The sequence below is a fragment of the Monodelphis domestica genome, chromosome 1 (genome assembly GCF_027887165.1).
Source record: "Monodelphis domestica isolate mMonDom1 chromosome 1, mMonDom1.pri, whole genome shotgun sequence".
NCBI lineage: Eukaryota > Metazoa > Chordata > Mammalia > Didelphimorphia > Didelphidae > Monodelphis > Monodelphis domestica.
In genome coordinates, this window is record NC_077227.1 from 84126233 (window position 1) to 84142699 (window position 16467).

Here is a 16467-nt window from a genome sequence, read left to right on the forward strand (position 1 = left end):
ATTGTAAATGAAATAAAATAGAATTCCATATCTGAGACTATCTTTTGCCTTTCTTCCCTCCAACACCTCCCTCTGCCCCCCAGCATTTAGCACTGTATCAGGTACATTGTAGGTACTTAATAAAATGAATGTTTATTAATTAGCTGTCAAAATTGATCTTATTTCTGACAACTCACCCTGATAAATTCCTAGTGCTCCTCTCAGTTGTATTTATCCCAAGATAATGTGCATAAGAATGATCTGTACTATGTCTTATTCCTTTCTTAGATGCTAAGCTCTGGAGAGAAGGTTGTATTGTGTATTGTGTCATTTAAACTTTTTATACTTTTCCTAGGCACTAGCATTGGCTCTGTATAAAAAAAGTGAGTGGCTAATAAAGGAGTGCTTGAAATGATTGAATGATTGAATTGGAGTGATTGAATGTTGGAGATATTGTAGTGATTGAATGGGATAAAGAAGAGTAGAGATGGAATTTAAGAGGAAGAGGTAGAAATCTAGAGAAATCTAATGTAGGGAAAAGTTAGTTAGGTAAGCCAGGAATAATGATTAGCAATAAAGACTCAAGAATAACTACTCTTCACACAGATATTATATATAATAAATGTGATTTATTTATTATATATAATATGTATATAACATATATGACATTCTTGATATATCATCATTAAAAAAAGTTGGACTCATGTCCTGGAAATAGACCTTCAGAGTGCCAGGACATCATGTCCCATCACTGGGGTTGCTATGTTGAACATGTTGGAAGGTTTGGTTGGCAGTGTCCTATGTTACTTTTGAAATAACATTTACCACTGACTGCCAACTGAATAGGGCACCTATCTCTCTTTGGCCTCTTGTCAATAGTCCTCTTAACACAATTTGGAAAGAATTCCTTGGCAATTTGCATTTTGGCCATCATATCATTCATCAAATTAAAGTAAACACTCATTCAACCAACATTTATTAAACCAAGAGTGCCCATTATGTTCAAAGCACTCCTGGGGTACTATGGAGGATGCAAAGATGAAAAATAGATGTGTCTGCCCTCAAGGAACTTACAATATAATAGGGAGACAAGACATGTAAATAAATTATATAATACAAAGGAGAATATGGCCAGTGCTACTATAGCAATATAAATTAAATGAAAGTGCAGAGGGAAAGAAAAAATTTGCTCTGATAAGACCATAGAAAGCTTCAAAAATATGAACTGATGCATGAATTTGCATTTGCTCTTGGGCAAATGGGATGTGTAACATTCTAGTTTTAGTAGGTGTACATTCAGTTTCTTGGTCATTTCTAATTAAATGTGTTTTCCTTAGAAGATTCTAGAATTAGAAGCTTAGACTCATAGATTGTCAAACCTGGAAGATCGTCTAGTACCAATATGCTTCTCTTGAGCAATCCAACAAGGTGCTAAGTTACTCTCCAATTTGAGTTGGAGACACCATATGAAAAGCTGGTGTCATTTATATTAGTAGATGTTTGTTCCTAAAATTAGGAGCCTGAAATTCTCACTCATGTCTGTCCCTATGATCTTCATGAGGCTGGCTGCTCCTTTATTTACTACTCTGGGCCCCATTTCCTCCTTTGTAAAAATGCACTAAATGATCTTACAATCTTTTACAACTCCAAAACTTATGATCCTTTGAAATCTGGATGCATTGTTAACATACACTCAATAATGGGAAATTGAATTATCCTCTCTATTATTACCCTCTTTAAAAACATTAAATAATCTCAATTGTCAAATTGAATGGCTTTTCTCATTCCTCATCCTTCTTGACCTCTCTGTACTGGGCCCTCTTCTCAAATCCCTCTATAATTAGTAAGTGGTACATTTAGTTAATGATCTTATGATCTCCTATGGATTTAATTATCATCCTTGCAGGTGATTCCCAGATCTATACATTCAGCTCTGAGCTCTCATCTCCCATCACAATCTGTCTTTTAGACATCTCAAACTCAGTAGGTCCAAAACTGAACTCATCATCTTGCCCCTTCTTCCAAACTTTCCTATTATGATTAAGGGTGCTATTCTCATTCCACTCCTCCTCCTATAACTTCAGCATTACCTCCTCTTTCACACTTACTCTATATTCATGTGTGTTGTTCTGTCTTGTGCTTCTACTTTCACAACATCTCTTGTATAGATCCCGTTTCCTTTCCATTACACAGTCACCAATGTGGTGTTGGCCCACATCTTCTCATGCTTGAACTATTGTTAAAGTCTGCTATTGGGACTCCCTGCCTTAAGTTTCTCTGTACTCCAATCAATTCTCACTCAGCTGCCAAAAGTGATTTTCTAACCATGTCATCATTCCTCTACTACAGCAGCTCATTATTAAACTCCAGAATAAAATGTGGAATGTCCTCTTTGGAATCTAATGTCCTTCACAATCTGACTCCTTTTTATCTTTCCAGTCTCATACTTTACTTCCCTGTAGCAGTCCACCTCTAGCTATGGGCAAGGGAAATAGTATGTACAGATTGTCTTAGAAGAGAGCATGCTCAGTCTTGAGCATGCTCAGTCTTGCGCATGGCTGGGAAAGCCTCTGACCCTTGACCCTAGCTTCCCCCAGGTTAGGCGGGAAAACAAGTTTCTTTGTGCTCACCTGACTAAGAGAAACCACACCAATGATAATCATCCCTATGTATTGTATATATTTGCATATCAAAGAGATTAAATACAGGACCACAGCAGGCTCTGCCCTCTCTTCCCTCTCTCTCTCTCTCTTGGATCTCAGCTCTCACTGATGCTTGTCCTTGCTGGAGCTTGGCCTCTGGCCAAGCTCCCTCTTTGATTCCTTTCCTGATCTACCTCTCCCACCTGGGACCTGGCCTTCGGCCAGGCACTTTCTTTTCTCTATCATGTCTCCAACCTGTGTGGTATTAAATTTGGATCTTTGGACGGTATAAGCCTTCTGAGTAGTCCACTGATCTGAGTTTTCGCTGTGGCTCCTTTGTGATCAATAAGGCCTGGATTTCTGAGTCATTCCTGCCACCTCATATCTCTAAGTTGGCTATGCCATCCCCCTCGCGGCATCCAGAACTTCTATCCTTCCTCTATCTTCCTATCTTGAGGCTTCTCGCGGGTTTGAGGAAGCTTCATTCCCTCCACATACTTTATTAATTTTTATTAAAAAAAAAAAAACCTTACCTTCCATCTTAGAATCAATCTTGTGTATTGGTTTCAAGGCAGAAGAGAGGTAAGGGCTAGGTAATGGGGAATAAGTGACTTGTCCAGGGTCACACAGCTAGGAAGTATCTGAGGCCAGACTTGAACCTAGGACTTCCCATCTCTAGGCCTGGCTCTTAATCTACTTAGGCATCTAGTTGTCCCTTCCTCCACATATTTTATAATCTAGCAATACTTGCCTTCTTGGGGTCCATGTGCTTTTCTTTTAGAAATATTTTGATCACTGTATTGCACTAGAATTGTCTTCCTTTGTCATCCTATGGATTTTATTTTATGTATTTAAAAAATATCAACCTGAGTAAGAGTTCAAAGGCTTCACCAGATTGCCAAAGGGGTCTAGGACCCAGAAAAGGTTAAGAATCTCTGCTTTGGAGCTACAGGGGATCTCAGAAACTTTCTAGTCCAACTTGCTCATTATATGGATGAGGAAACTGAGGTCATGAAGGTTGAGTGCCTACAGTCACAAGGACAGTAATAAATCAGAGGGAAGATTTGAACCCTGATCTTCTGACTCTAGAGTTAGTGGTTCAGGTAATTCCATCCATATTGTTTCAATCTCCAGGGTCATCCTGACCTGATAACATGAACCCATTGGAAGGAGCAAGGTGTGCTCTTGTAATTTTCTCATTTATTATATCTGTAAATTCCTTATTGACCATTTTTGTTCTATATATCTTAAACTGAAGATAGTTTTCCTTAGTGGCCAAGCAAGGGTGACATACTTAAAGACATGATTCAAAAGGATCTGGAAAGTTTTCTTGTTTCTCCATCATTTACTTAGAACTTATTATTACTCTCTATTCTATACCAGAAATAAACAGTATCATCTCTTAGACTAATAAGGAACATTTGATCAGTTACTCTTTGTTTATATTCATACTGTAATGTTTGCAATGTCCTGGTTAAAACAAAATCAAGGAGTAGTACTAGTAATAGTTGGCAACTCCCTTGTTGGACTGACACAGAATAAAACCACTCCTGATGAGGTGGGCAGAGGAAAAAGATATTGTCTCTTGGAGTCCAGGTGATTCCACTGGCTGGGAGGCACTCATTTGCATTTTCTCTATGTCCTGGACCACTCAAGGGCCTCACTGCCTCTCTACTTGAAGATACATGGTGCTGTTATCCCATTTACAGTCCCCTGTCTCCTTTTCCTTTCTTCCAGTTGATAGCATCTCCTTTTTCCAGAATGATATGTGTTTTATGCTATGTTTGAGGCAAGACAGATTACTCTGTTTTCCAAATATAAGAAGGGTTTTCCCATCCTCATACGTTATTCCATTTTTGATGTCTGGAATATTACTCCTTTTCTAGTTGAATTCCTTCTTTTTCTTTAAAGTCCAACTCAAATGCTATCATCTCCATGAAGTATTTTCTGATCTTCTTTCTGTTGGGATTTCATACAAAACCTTTTCTTCTCAATAAGAAAATTTATTTTAAATATTATTATATTCATTATTATCATAGTTTTTTTGGGGGGGGAATTGTGGTTTAGACACATGGAAACACCCTTTATTCCTCCATTGGTGTAGAAGTACCTGAGGTGGGGGGCAGCTGGGTAGCTCAGTGGATTGAGAACCAGGCCTAGAGATGGGAGGTCCTAGGTTCAAATCCGGCCTCAGCCACTTCCTAGCTGTGTGACCCTGGGCAAGTCACTTGACCCCCATTGCCTAGCCCTTACCACTCTTCTGCCTTGGAGCCAATACACAGTATTGACTCCAAGACGGAAGGTAAGGGTTTTTAAAAAAAATAAAAAAAAAAGAAGTGCCTGAGGCAGTGATTAATTAAACAATTAAGTGATTTGTCCTTGGTCACATAACCAATTTGTGTCAGAGGCAGGATCTGGATTTGAGCCTCTATCTTCTGTGCCCCATTGCCTCACACTCAATCCCCAAGATGAATTCTTGCCTCTAGTTCTCCTCATTGCCATGGTCCTTCCTGCCTTTTCCAACCACCCTAAGCCCACAGTTGCCTGTAGCTCCAGTAGCATTTACTGTTTATTGGCAACTAAGGCTCTGCTACCTTGTACTATTAGCTTATTTTATTGCACATTACTGCCTCTCCCCCACTCTGGCCAAATGGTATTAATCACTATCCTTCTTGCCTCCAGCATTTTGCTAACATTGCCAATTGTATCTGGATTGTCCTCCCTCTTATCTCTGCTTGTGGAAATCTGATTGATTCACCAAGGCTCAGGCAAGAACTCTTTTATCAAACTTCCCTTGATTTTTGTTACCCTTCCTCCATCCCTCTCTCAGTATCCAAAAGCCTTTTCTTCCTCATCTTCAGTAATAGCCCTTTATTTCATCCTATGCATTATGATATTTTAATGTGTATCATTTATATTTGTATGTATCTTCTCTGGTTAGATCGTAGGCTCTTAGAGTGGGGATCGCCACTTATCTTTCTTCATATCTCTAGTAGTCTAAGATATTGTAAATAGTAGGCACTTAACAAATATTAAGTGAAGGAATCAAGGCTATTTCTGTTTTTATGAATTTTCCTGTCTCTCATTTCTATTTTCAAATTGTCATCATAGTTGAGACTTTCATTACCTCTTGCCTAAACTATTAGAAGTTTCCTAATTTTGTCTCCCTGCTTCAAATCTCTCCCCAACCTTTAATTCATTCACACAATTGCCAACGTATTTTTCCTAAAGGCCAGGTTGAGTCAACTTGCTGTTCCCCAAACTACAGTGGCTTTGGGATCCCTAGAGCACATACGTGTTAGTAAATGCTTAATAATTAACTCTCAAAAATTACATATGACATACTTTTAAGCTGAATCTGCATTATTGACATTTTCTACATCACCCCCTTAACCTATTTTGGTCACATTTGCCAATTTCAGATGTAAATGCTCACACTGAAAATTTAACTATCAGCTCTTATGAGCCAGTTTGAGATGCTTCCAACATACACCTGCCTAAAAGTATCTCTTACTTCTTGGTTCAGAGGTAAACGCCTTTGTTTGGCATTCAAAGCTCTTCAAAAGTTTGCTACATCCATTTCTCTTTCCAGTCTTCTTATGCATTACTCCCCTCTAGGTATAGTTCAGACATACTGCTCCATGCTCTGCACACACTCCACCTCTCAATCCAATCCCATGTCCATACTGGAAAGCTCTTCCTTATCTCTTGGAATTCCCTTGTGGCCAGAGACTGCTTCATTTTTACCTTTGCCAGGCACTTGGCTCCAGTTTGGTTTGCTTAATAAATGCTTGTTGATAGAGTGATACATAAATTTCTTGAAGGCATGAACTTGCCTAATACTTCTTTGTATCAATGCTAGTGCCCATTTAAATTCTTTGCCCCTGGATAGTACTTAGTGAACATTTATTTAAGGCCATGTTCATAGCAATGCCTCCATTTAGTTGATTCAAGTGTTGTCTATCTATTTTCAGACCAACCTCAAATCCCATGTCTTTGCTGACTACTATATAAATACTATCATTATTTCCCTATTCTCTTCTCCCAAACTCTTCCTTTTAAAATGAAGGTTTCTAAAGCATTTCAGCATTAGGTCAGGAGAAAGGCATTTCTAAAATAAAAACAGAACCTTTCTTCCTTCCCCATCAAAACTGATGTGTAAATGCTAAATATTTTAAACAAATAATTATGATTTCATATCCCTCCCCAGTTTACTATGTAACACTGAGGATTAATTTAGCCCCTAACAGACATGAGGTTGGGAAAACTGGGAAACTAAGGAACAGAGAGTGACTTGCCTAGAATCACACAACTATTAAGCACCTGAGTCCACATTTGAAAAATAAAGTGAAAAAAATTAGGCTTCATTCTATTCTCAGGTTCCATTCTCTCTCTGGTGATGCTTGGCATTTTTCATCATAAGTCTTTTGGAATTGTCTGGGATTGTTGCATTGATCAAAAAAGCCAAGTCACTCACAATTGATTAGTGTACAAAATCGCTGCTACTATGTAGAATGTTCTTCTGGTTCTGCTCATTCCACTTTGCATCAGTTTATATGAATCTTTCTAGGTTTTTCTGAAAGCACCCTGCTCATCATTTCTTATAGCACAATTGTATTCTATCACAATGATATACCACAACTTGTTCAGCTTATTCTCTCCAATGAATGAGCATTCCCTCCATTTCTAATTCTCTGTCAACACAAAAAGAACGATAATTATTTTTCTATACATAAGTCTTTTTCCTTTCTGTTTGGGATAAAGACCTAGTAGTGGTACTGTTGGATCAAAAGGTAAGCACAGTTTTGTAGCCTTTTGGGCATAGTTCCAAATTGTTCTCCAGAATGGTTGGATTAGTTTCATGCTTAATAGATGTTTGTTGAATCAATGAAGTGAAGGAATGAATTGCATCATGTAATTTTGGTTTTTGCCTTGAGGAGAAAATGGTTTTATGGATCAGACAATATGGCTAGAGGGCCAGTGCAATTGCAACACTCCCAAGTGTGGCTGAAACACATTAAAATGTAATTGGGAAATATTTAACAAAATAAATAAAAGTACAATAAAACATAGATAATGTTACATTTTAAAACTAAGTCATTCTGCAGCTGCAGAGCTTCTTATGTACTAATTAGAGACCCTATTTCTATTTCGGCCTGACACCATTGTTCCAGAGGGAATAGGAATCTATTAATTGTGGAATGTTCTGGGCTTTAAATAAAGACAGAAATATTAATGATGTTTAGATTTAGGTTCCCGTTCTGTTGCTACCACTAATTCACTATGTGATCCTAGGCACAAAGTGAAGTCCTTTATCTCCCTGGAGTCTTCAGTCTCTGCTTCTGTCAAACGGATGAAAACCTGTCTGACTGTACTTCACAGGGTTTTCTGAGGCCAAAAGAGTTAACCACAGGCTTCATTATTGTTTAACGTGGTTGTTTCCCCCTTTCACAGGGACCCTTGTGATTTCATAATAGAGTTACTTGAGGCTGGTGTAAAAAAGTTGATAGTATGGCTAAGGAATTCCTGCCAGAATTTCCCAACTGAGTAAAGCTTGCAGTTGCATCAGACAACATACAGCCAACTGTCAATTATTCAAGCCAGTGGAGGGCAGAAGATGCGAAGATATCACAAAACGCTGATTTGTTAAAAAGCTATTTATATCTGGATTAAGAATGTAACCAGAAGGCAGCTTTTCCTCCCTTTCCACCCTTAAATCTTACCCTTTTACTACTGTAAGCAGCTGAGCTTGAATGCGGGATGTGTGGGTAGAGGGGAGGCGTGGGGAGGGGCGGGGAGGCTAACTGGGGAGGCCCAAGGGAGGAGAGAGTCGATATAGAGAAGCCCCTAGTGGACAAATGTGAGTAGAGAATACAGAAATATGGCTACAGGTCTCTCTGACAGAGAAACCTTAAAGAAAGGTTCAAAATGCAAAATCTATTTTTGTATAACAGAATGGGCTGAGATAGCAAAAGAGAACAAAGAAAAGAGAGGCAGAGAGAGAGAAGGAAAGAGATGAGAAGTTGCCCGGTAGATGAAATGATATCACTTTTGAGATGAAATATGGAAAGGGAGTCGAGATAGCAATTTCTAGTATAAACTAGCTCTGTGACCCGGGGCAAGTCAAGTCCTTTCTCTGGAATTCATTTTATAGTTCTTTTCCCAACTGGGTGACAGAGTGCCTCCAAATCCTTCATTAGAGATTACCTTAGCATTAAGATATAGAAGGTTTGAGCTAGAAGGATACCTCTTCACTTCGTAGGTGAAAAAGACAAGCTCCTAGGGGATAAATGAGAGTGGAGAATACAGAAATATGGACACATATCGCTCGGACTGAGAAGCCTGAAAGAAAGGGGCAAAATCATGTACAAGGCAGCCCCCTTATCATTTAGAAAGTAGCATGGATTAGCAGAAGGCACTCGGGTTTGGACCTCCCAGAGCACTTAATTTGGAGACCTGGTTCTGCCCCTAAATCATTAATGCGGAAAGTCACATTACCTTCTCTGGACCACAACACTTGTCTATAAAAATGAAGGTTTTGTGACCGCGAGGTCCGGTACATAAAACCCTGGAATTGGATTTGAATTAGGAGACCTGCATTTGAATTACTCCGCAGATGCGCATGGAAGTTAAGAAGCTTGGGCCTCAATTTCCTCAAATTTAGCAGGGGGATGGGAATTCATGGCCTCCATGGTCCTTTCGATCTTGAAATCTGTGATCTCCAGGGTCCTTTCCAGGACTGAATTTGGGAGAACTAGATTGATACCTGTTTCTGGGACTTGAGAGATTATCTAGTCCAGGGGCTCTTAACTTCAAGTTCTGAGATTAAAAAAAATTGATATCTGTGTTGTAAGAAATTTGATTTCTTTTGAAGTCCAATATATTTGATTATGCACTTAAAAGCATTATTCCGATTGGGGCCCCTAAGGTTAAAAATCCCTCACCTACTCTGACGCCCTTCATTTTAGAAGTGAAAAAACTGAGGCAGGCAGGGCAGGCAGGGCAGGCAGTCGCAGGCAAAGCTGGAATTCCATGGAATTTCTCTATCCATCCCGAGTTCTTTCCATTACATCCCAAATAGTAATGAGTGCACTGGAGAAAGGGCATTTCACAAAATGTGCTCCGGGCCTCACCCCAGTAGGCAGGCTATTCATGATGGTTAGCTTCTCATTTTAGGCTCATGCTGTCACTCACGCACCCAGGCATTCTCTCTGTCTCTCCGTCTCTCTGTCTCTGGCTCTGCACGCAGAGTTTACATACACACAAAAATTGCACACACGATACGCTCAGGGTTTCCATGACTGGCTGAGCTCCAGCTGGCCTCGCACCCCAGTAACTGGATTGTGGGCTGAACTCCGCTGGTCGAATCAAATCACAGCGGGGCTGGCCAGACTCCAGCAGACTCGGTCCGGCCCCTGTTCCCTCCCCATCCCCCTTCCCTCCTGGCGTGGCCCGCCCTCTCCCAGCGATCCAGCCCTCCCTAACTAGGCGGATCACGTTCTCCAAGCTTGGGCTAGGGCTCGGAGTTGGTCCCTGATTGCTTGGCAAGAGGCGGAGTCGGCAGGGGATTGGCCAAGGCTCGGCTTTCACGTGAAGCTCCGGTGGTGCCTCGAAGACAGATAAGCAGCTGCTTCCCGCTGGGCCCGGCGCTAGTCTTCTCTGAGTCCTGCGGAGGAGGCTGTCTGACCTAGAAAGCCCAGGCGGGGGAGAAAGTCCTACTGGCTCTTGAAGCTTGTGTGGCTGATTTAGTGCCGATGAGTTGCACCAGGTAAGTCTTCTCCTTGCTTTGCCAGGGCCAAGAAGGAGCTGCGGGATTGCGGGGCAGAGTAAATTGGGGAAAGCTGATGGGACACTTATGGTTTACACCACGAAGATAGCTGGGCTGGTTTTTTAATTGACATTTCTGGCTCCCTGGATATGAACAGGGATTTGGGATGCTGCCTCCTGTCCCTCCCTTTCTGCAGGCTTCTCCTGGCTTCCAGCTCAGCTTGACTCTGGGTCATCTGCCTCCAAGCTTTAGACTGGTGTTAACAGAGCTAACACTTTAATTTCTGATTGCCCACTTAATTGCAACTTTTCCCTTCCCACAGTCTGCAAAACAAAAATGTAGTCTGTGACAACTTTGCTTAACTTTATAACTTGGAGAGAAAGAAAGCTTGGCCCAGTTGTGGGAGATGAAGCCTTAAAAAGTCAATTAACTTTATTCGCAATTGATTCCTCTTTTCTAGTTAAGCTTAACCCCAGATGCTCCAGCAAGCAGAGCTTGGGCCCTCCAAATCTGAGTAAACTATTTTTTTTTTTAATTTAGAAAATAATCTATTAGAGTGTGTGTGGGGGACACAAAAACCAGACCTCCAAAACTGCCATATAAATGCACTGAGGGGAAAAAGCTGAGTAACCATGCCAGACATGACTTGGCAAAAGGCATCGTTAAAAATTCAGACTCTGAGCTGTGGAGAATCTCAGTTCTTTGGGCAGGAAGTCACAAATGAAATCTTGACCTTCTGTGCATCTACCTTTTCACCCTAGAATTGGAGTGTTAAATCTTAAGGCCCATCTAGACCCTCTTCTCCCACCACCCCACTCCCTGAGGGAATGGAAACCAGAGAGGCAACTAAAAAAATGATGGTTACTTGATAGAAGTAAAGAATTTTCATTGCATTTGTTTTTTATTAACTTCAGTTGAAGAGAAGCTTTGGAGTCAGGAAGATATGGGTTCAAGTGACACCTCTAATGTATTAGCTGTGTGGCATTGGGAGTTTTCCTCCAAGAGTTCCCTACATCCTTGAAATCAAAAGTCCAGACCTCCTAAAACCCCTTCCTTCCTCTTAAACTTCAGCCACTGATCCAGACAATTCTCAGTTCAAACTGGACTGATAAATTTAGCACATGATATAAATGCTATCATTTGCATGAATAGGTTTGAAGAAAAGCATCCTTCACTTCTTATGATTCACCCAACAAACATTTAGCACCTACTGTGTGTAATACTCAGCTAGGTGCTGCTTGGGCCAGATACCAGATTTAGACTATCAGTAATAGGTGACACTGATCAAAGAGCTGAGAAAAGAAAGGGAGGGAGGGAGGGAGCAAGCAAGCAAGCAAGCAAACCAACCAGTGAGGGAGCAGGAGATAGTCAGTGAATTCCAGTACAGCTAGTGTCTCACTGCTGTGGGAGTCTTTAAAACTCTTCATGGGATTTGGTAGCATGTTGACAATAGGCAGATTTTCAATGATTTGTGAGAAATAGGGAAGGAATGAATGATAAAGCATATGGGTACTCTTCAAGTCTCATTTTATATAACAATTACAAGCTCTCTCATAAACTTGGAACAGTCATCAGTATGGCTAGCTCTCCTTGCCCTGAACCTTGATTAAAATGTAATCAAACAGTAAAATGTCCAGAAGATGGACCAAGGGGAGCAATAAATCAAAATGTATTTATTAAGTATATTCTGCTGAGCACACTGCTGGGGACCAAAACAAAAGTGGCTTGGGGGATTCAGAATGTGCCGAGCAGCTCCTGAAAAGAGACAGTTGTAGATCATAAGAGGAAGAAGGGGTCTTAGGCCATTTAGGCCAATCCTCTTGTTTTGCAGAGATCTAGAGAAAGGAAGGGACTTACTCAAAATTACTTAGGTACCTTCCTGGTCTGGTCTGGAACCCAGATCTTAAGATTCCTCTAGTGGCCCCTAAGAGTAATTGGATAGCCTGTATCACCCTTTCCTTCCTCCCTCCAAATCTGGACCTCTGATTTCACTGCTGTAGGAAACTTGCCAGCAATGTCAGTCAGCAACTATTCTGTAACTTATAGTCTCAGTAATTTGGAACATTAAGAAGTTAAGTGACTTTTCATTGATCACAAAAATAGCATGTGTCTGACAGAACTCATATTTATTTTATATTTGTACATGTTCTCTCCCTTTATAGAGGATAAACTTGAGGGCAGGAACTTATAAACTTTTGTTTTTGAATTGCCTTTGGATTTCCTAGAAGAGTGTCTGACAGTAGGATATATATGTAAGGGTTATTTATATATATATATATATTAATCATTATTATTATATATATTTAGATATGTAAGACCTTCTGCCTTAGAATAAATACTATGTACTAATTCTAAGGCAGAAGAATAGAAAAGGCTAGGCAATAGAGATTAAGTGACTTGCCCAGGGTCACACAGCTAGGAAATGTTTGAGGTCAGATTTGGAATCAGGACCTCCCTTTTCCAGGTTTTGCTCCATATCCTGAGCCATCCAGCTGCCCCCAGTAAATATTTTTTGATTGACATGAATTCAGGTCTTCCTGAACCCAAGGCTGAATCTCTATCCACAGTGCCTCCTGTTTAAGCCTTTAGATTATACAGATAGCAAATTTATATCTGAGACTGGGAAGAGAAAATCCTTAGGAAGGAATCAAACAAGAGATATAACTCCATTTCCTTTTTTTCATTTCAGAATGATTCAAGTTTTAGATCCCAGGCCTCTGACGAGTTCAGTCATGCCAGTAGATGTGGCCATGAGAATCTGCCTTGCTCATTCACCACCTCTGAAGAGTTTCCTGGGCCCTTATGATGAATTCCATCGAAGAAATTTTATGAACCGGCTAAAGCCTCTCAAACCATGTCTCAACATCAAGCAGGAAACAAAAACACAAAATGACTGGAAGCGCTCGCCCAGCCGCACCAAGAAGAGAGTCGTGTTTGCAGACTCCAAGGGTCTGTCCCTCACGGCAATTCATGTCTTCTCTGATTTCCAGGAAGAACCCGTGTGGGATCTTCAGTTTGACTTGTTGGACCTGGGAGATGTCACAACTGGTCTCAAGCTTCATGAAGAGAAAAACTTGATTTTGGATTTCCCTCAACCATCCACTGATTATTTAAGTTTCCGGAACCGCCTTCAGAAGAATATGGTGTGCCTGGAGAACTGTTCTCTGCAAGAGAGAGCTTTGACAGGAACAGTGAAAGTAAAAAATGTGAGTTTTGAGAAGAAGGTCCAGGTTCGAATCACCTTTGACACATGGAAGACCTATACTGATGTGGACTGTGTGTATATGAAAAACGTGTATGGAGGCTCAGATACTGACATGTTTTCATTTTCCATTGACTTGCCTCTTGTCATTCCAACTCAGGAGAAGATCGAGTTCTGCATTTCTTATAACAGCAATGGACATGTATTCTGGGATAATAATGAGGGTCAGAATTACAAAATTGTCCATGCACAGTGGAAACCAGATGGAGTGCAGACACAGACAGCCTCACAGGACTGTACATTCCGCCAGACACCAACTAAAACTGAATTTGATTCACCACTCTTTGGAAGCCCCAGGCTAGCTAGCGAGCTCTTTCCCGAGTGGCATAGCTGGGGGAGGATGGAAAACTTGGCCTCGTATAGATGAATTGAGTTGCTCAGCTACCAGGTTTTGGCTAGCTATGCTAACCATAGGAAGTCTTGGCTGCAGTCCTTTGATAGGCTTGGGTGTTTGATAGCCCAATTACAAAGCAAATGGTCCTCCAATTTGGTGCCCAAGTTGGAAGGGATTATTTGGAAGACTGTAGTCCATTAAGCCTCAGTTTGTTCTGTATTATAAATAATATGTACATATATATAATATTTTATAAATGCACTTTCTTAATGTTCACTAGCTTTTATCTTGGGGCAAGAAAGCTGTGAGGAAGTATATGTGATGGTGACAGGAAGCTATGTTAATGGTAAGAGGCATGTCTGGAGAGGGTTCAGAAGATGGAGTTCATATAACATGATGGGGTAGAAGAAAGGTATATTTGTATGTTGGTGAAGAAATGTAAGCTTATTGTGTGATTTCTTTTTTTCCGAGTAGGTTATATTATCCTCTCCTGGAGGATTAATACAAAGAAGGGGAAGATGTCCTGTAAATACACTTGTGGAGTAAAGGGGCATGTTCTTGTGGGGCTATATTCAGCATTCTGGGACACCAATGAGGGTGAACAAAAATAAATGAAAACTCTTAGAGCATAGCTAGCACAAGTCATTTCTCAGAAGAGAGAGGATGCCCTGATCCAAAACAGTGACTTGTGGAAAATTAAAATAAATTGAGATTTATAATCCTACTGTTTTAAGTAGGGGAGGTGACCTCACTTGTAAAGGCCACCATGTTGGTGTTTTTCATCATAGATGGCTAACACAAAACCATGCCATTTCTTAGTACCACCCACTTAGACTATTAGACAAAGCAGAGCCCCAATACCTTGAAAGTGCCTTAATCAGTACTTTAGTTGCTTAACCCAAATATTCAAATGGCCACTTGCTAACTCTTGAATGTTTGTATGCTTTAGAAGTCTGTACTGCAGAATCTTTGATATTGGTGTCTGTGTATATGATTAGCATCCTTCATATTGAAGGTGATTTATCTTTCAGTTATTCTTTCAATGTGGTTTTTGAAAAGAGGAGTCTCGGTAAGAGTCTAGCACCCTGTACACATGCAATTAGGGACCTCTTTTGCCCTATTTCTTTAAGCTGAAATGTTTCTCTTCTCTGTTTTATAGATGTGAGAATTGTCTTGGTCATACTGTAATGCTTGTTCCCTGGTGGGCATAAGTCCATCGGGTGAGATTAATATCAACTGCATATACACAAGTGTTCAAGTTGGGTGTTCATTAAGTAGTATGATGTACATTTCCTTCAAGTAGTAAGAGTCAACCTTGGTCACTTTTAAGGAACGTCTTTGGCCATGCTGACAAAACACTAATGTGGAATAATTTTGCAATGAAGGCAATTGAAGTTGGCTAGCACCAAAAACTTTTCTACTGTCAATATTTTATCTTACTGTAGCTATTTTATGTGAGCTTGTCACTTTAAGAATAAATTGTTTGATATAAGAACAGATTGGTTTTTCCTTCTTTATTCCTTTCTACACTATAATAGAGCAAATGTCAAATCAGCCACTCAGGGTCTGCTAGACCTAATGAGAGTTTGTTGAGATCCAGAACATGTTCACAATTTTGCAATCTTATTTTGAAATGTGTTGCCCATCACTTTTCAATTTCCTCCCCATGCTCACATATGGCTCTCTCATTCAAGAAACAGTAAGAACCTACTATGTGCTGGATATGGGGAACAAAGAAAAATAGTTTCTGTTCTCAAATATTTGGCATTATATGGGGCAGTGGTGTGAGGACTGGGATGGGAGGGTGGGAAGCAACATGTGCAGAGAAACAAAAGCAAAATGCAAAATAATTCAAGAGCAGGACATGGGTGGGAGGAGGGAAAACTCAATAGGGAAACTGGAGGACTGGATCCTAATGATATCCAAGATGATCCAATGGATAGAGTCTTAGGGGAAGAAAAAAGAAAAGAAAAATCCTTACCTTTTCTTAGAATCAATACTGTGGTTTGGTTCCAAAGCACAAGAAAGGAAGGGCCAGGCAATGGGAGTTAAGTGACTTGCCCAGGGTTACACAGCTAGAATGTGTCTAGATTTGAACCCACAGCTTCCTGTCTCTAGGTCTGGCTCTCAATACACTTAGCTGCCACCTTAGGGGGAAGAAATTTGTGGTCATCTGTGGGTGGTAAAGCAGGATGGATATAGCAGACTGAGGAGGGAGAGGCATTGTGTTCATTAAAAAAAATCTGGAATATCTGATATTAAGGAAAGTTCTACTAAGTCCAGGGACTTCTGGAAAAGCACATACAGACATGAAGGGGAAAGATTCCATCTTCCTCAAAAGCCAAATAACCAAGATGCTTGTTAAAGGACATGAATGATCTTGGCTTGTTTTTTCCTGACGTCAGTGCTAATCAGATGAAAAGATCTCTGCACATTTTACAGGAAGATAATTTAGTACTCCAATGCCTACGTTTTGGAGATA

The 16467-nt window shown here is 40.4% G+C and overlaps 1 protein-coding gene across 1 annotated transcript; it reads left to right on the forward strand.

Moving 5' to 3' along the window:
- The first annotated feature begins 10025 nt into the window (after positions 1-10025).
- On the forward strand, positions 10026-15482 carry PPP1R3C (protein phosphatase 1 regulatory subunit 3C). The gene is made up of 2 exons (XM_001367294.4): positions 10026-10389; positions 13079-15482. The coding sequence occupies exons 1-2, from the start codon at positions 10376-10378 to the stop codon at positions 14016-14018; spliced, it is 954 nt and encodes a 317-aa protein (XP_001367331.1). The 5' UTR covers positions 10026-10375; the 3' UTR covers positions 14019-15482.
- The last annotated feature ends 985 nt before the right edge of the window (positions 15483-16467 follow it).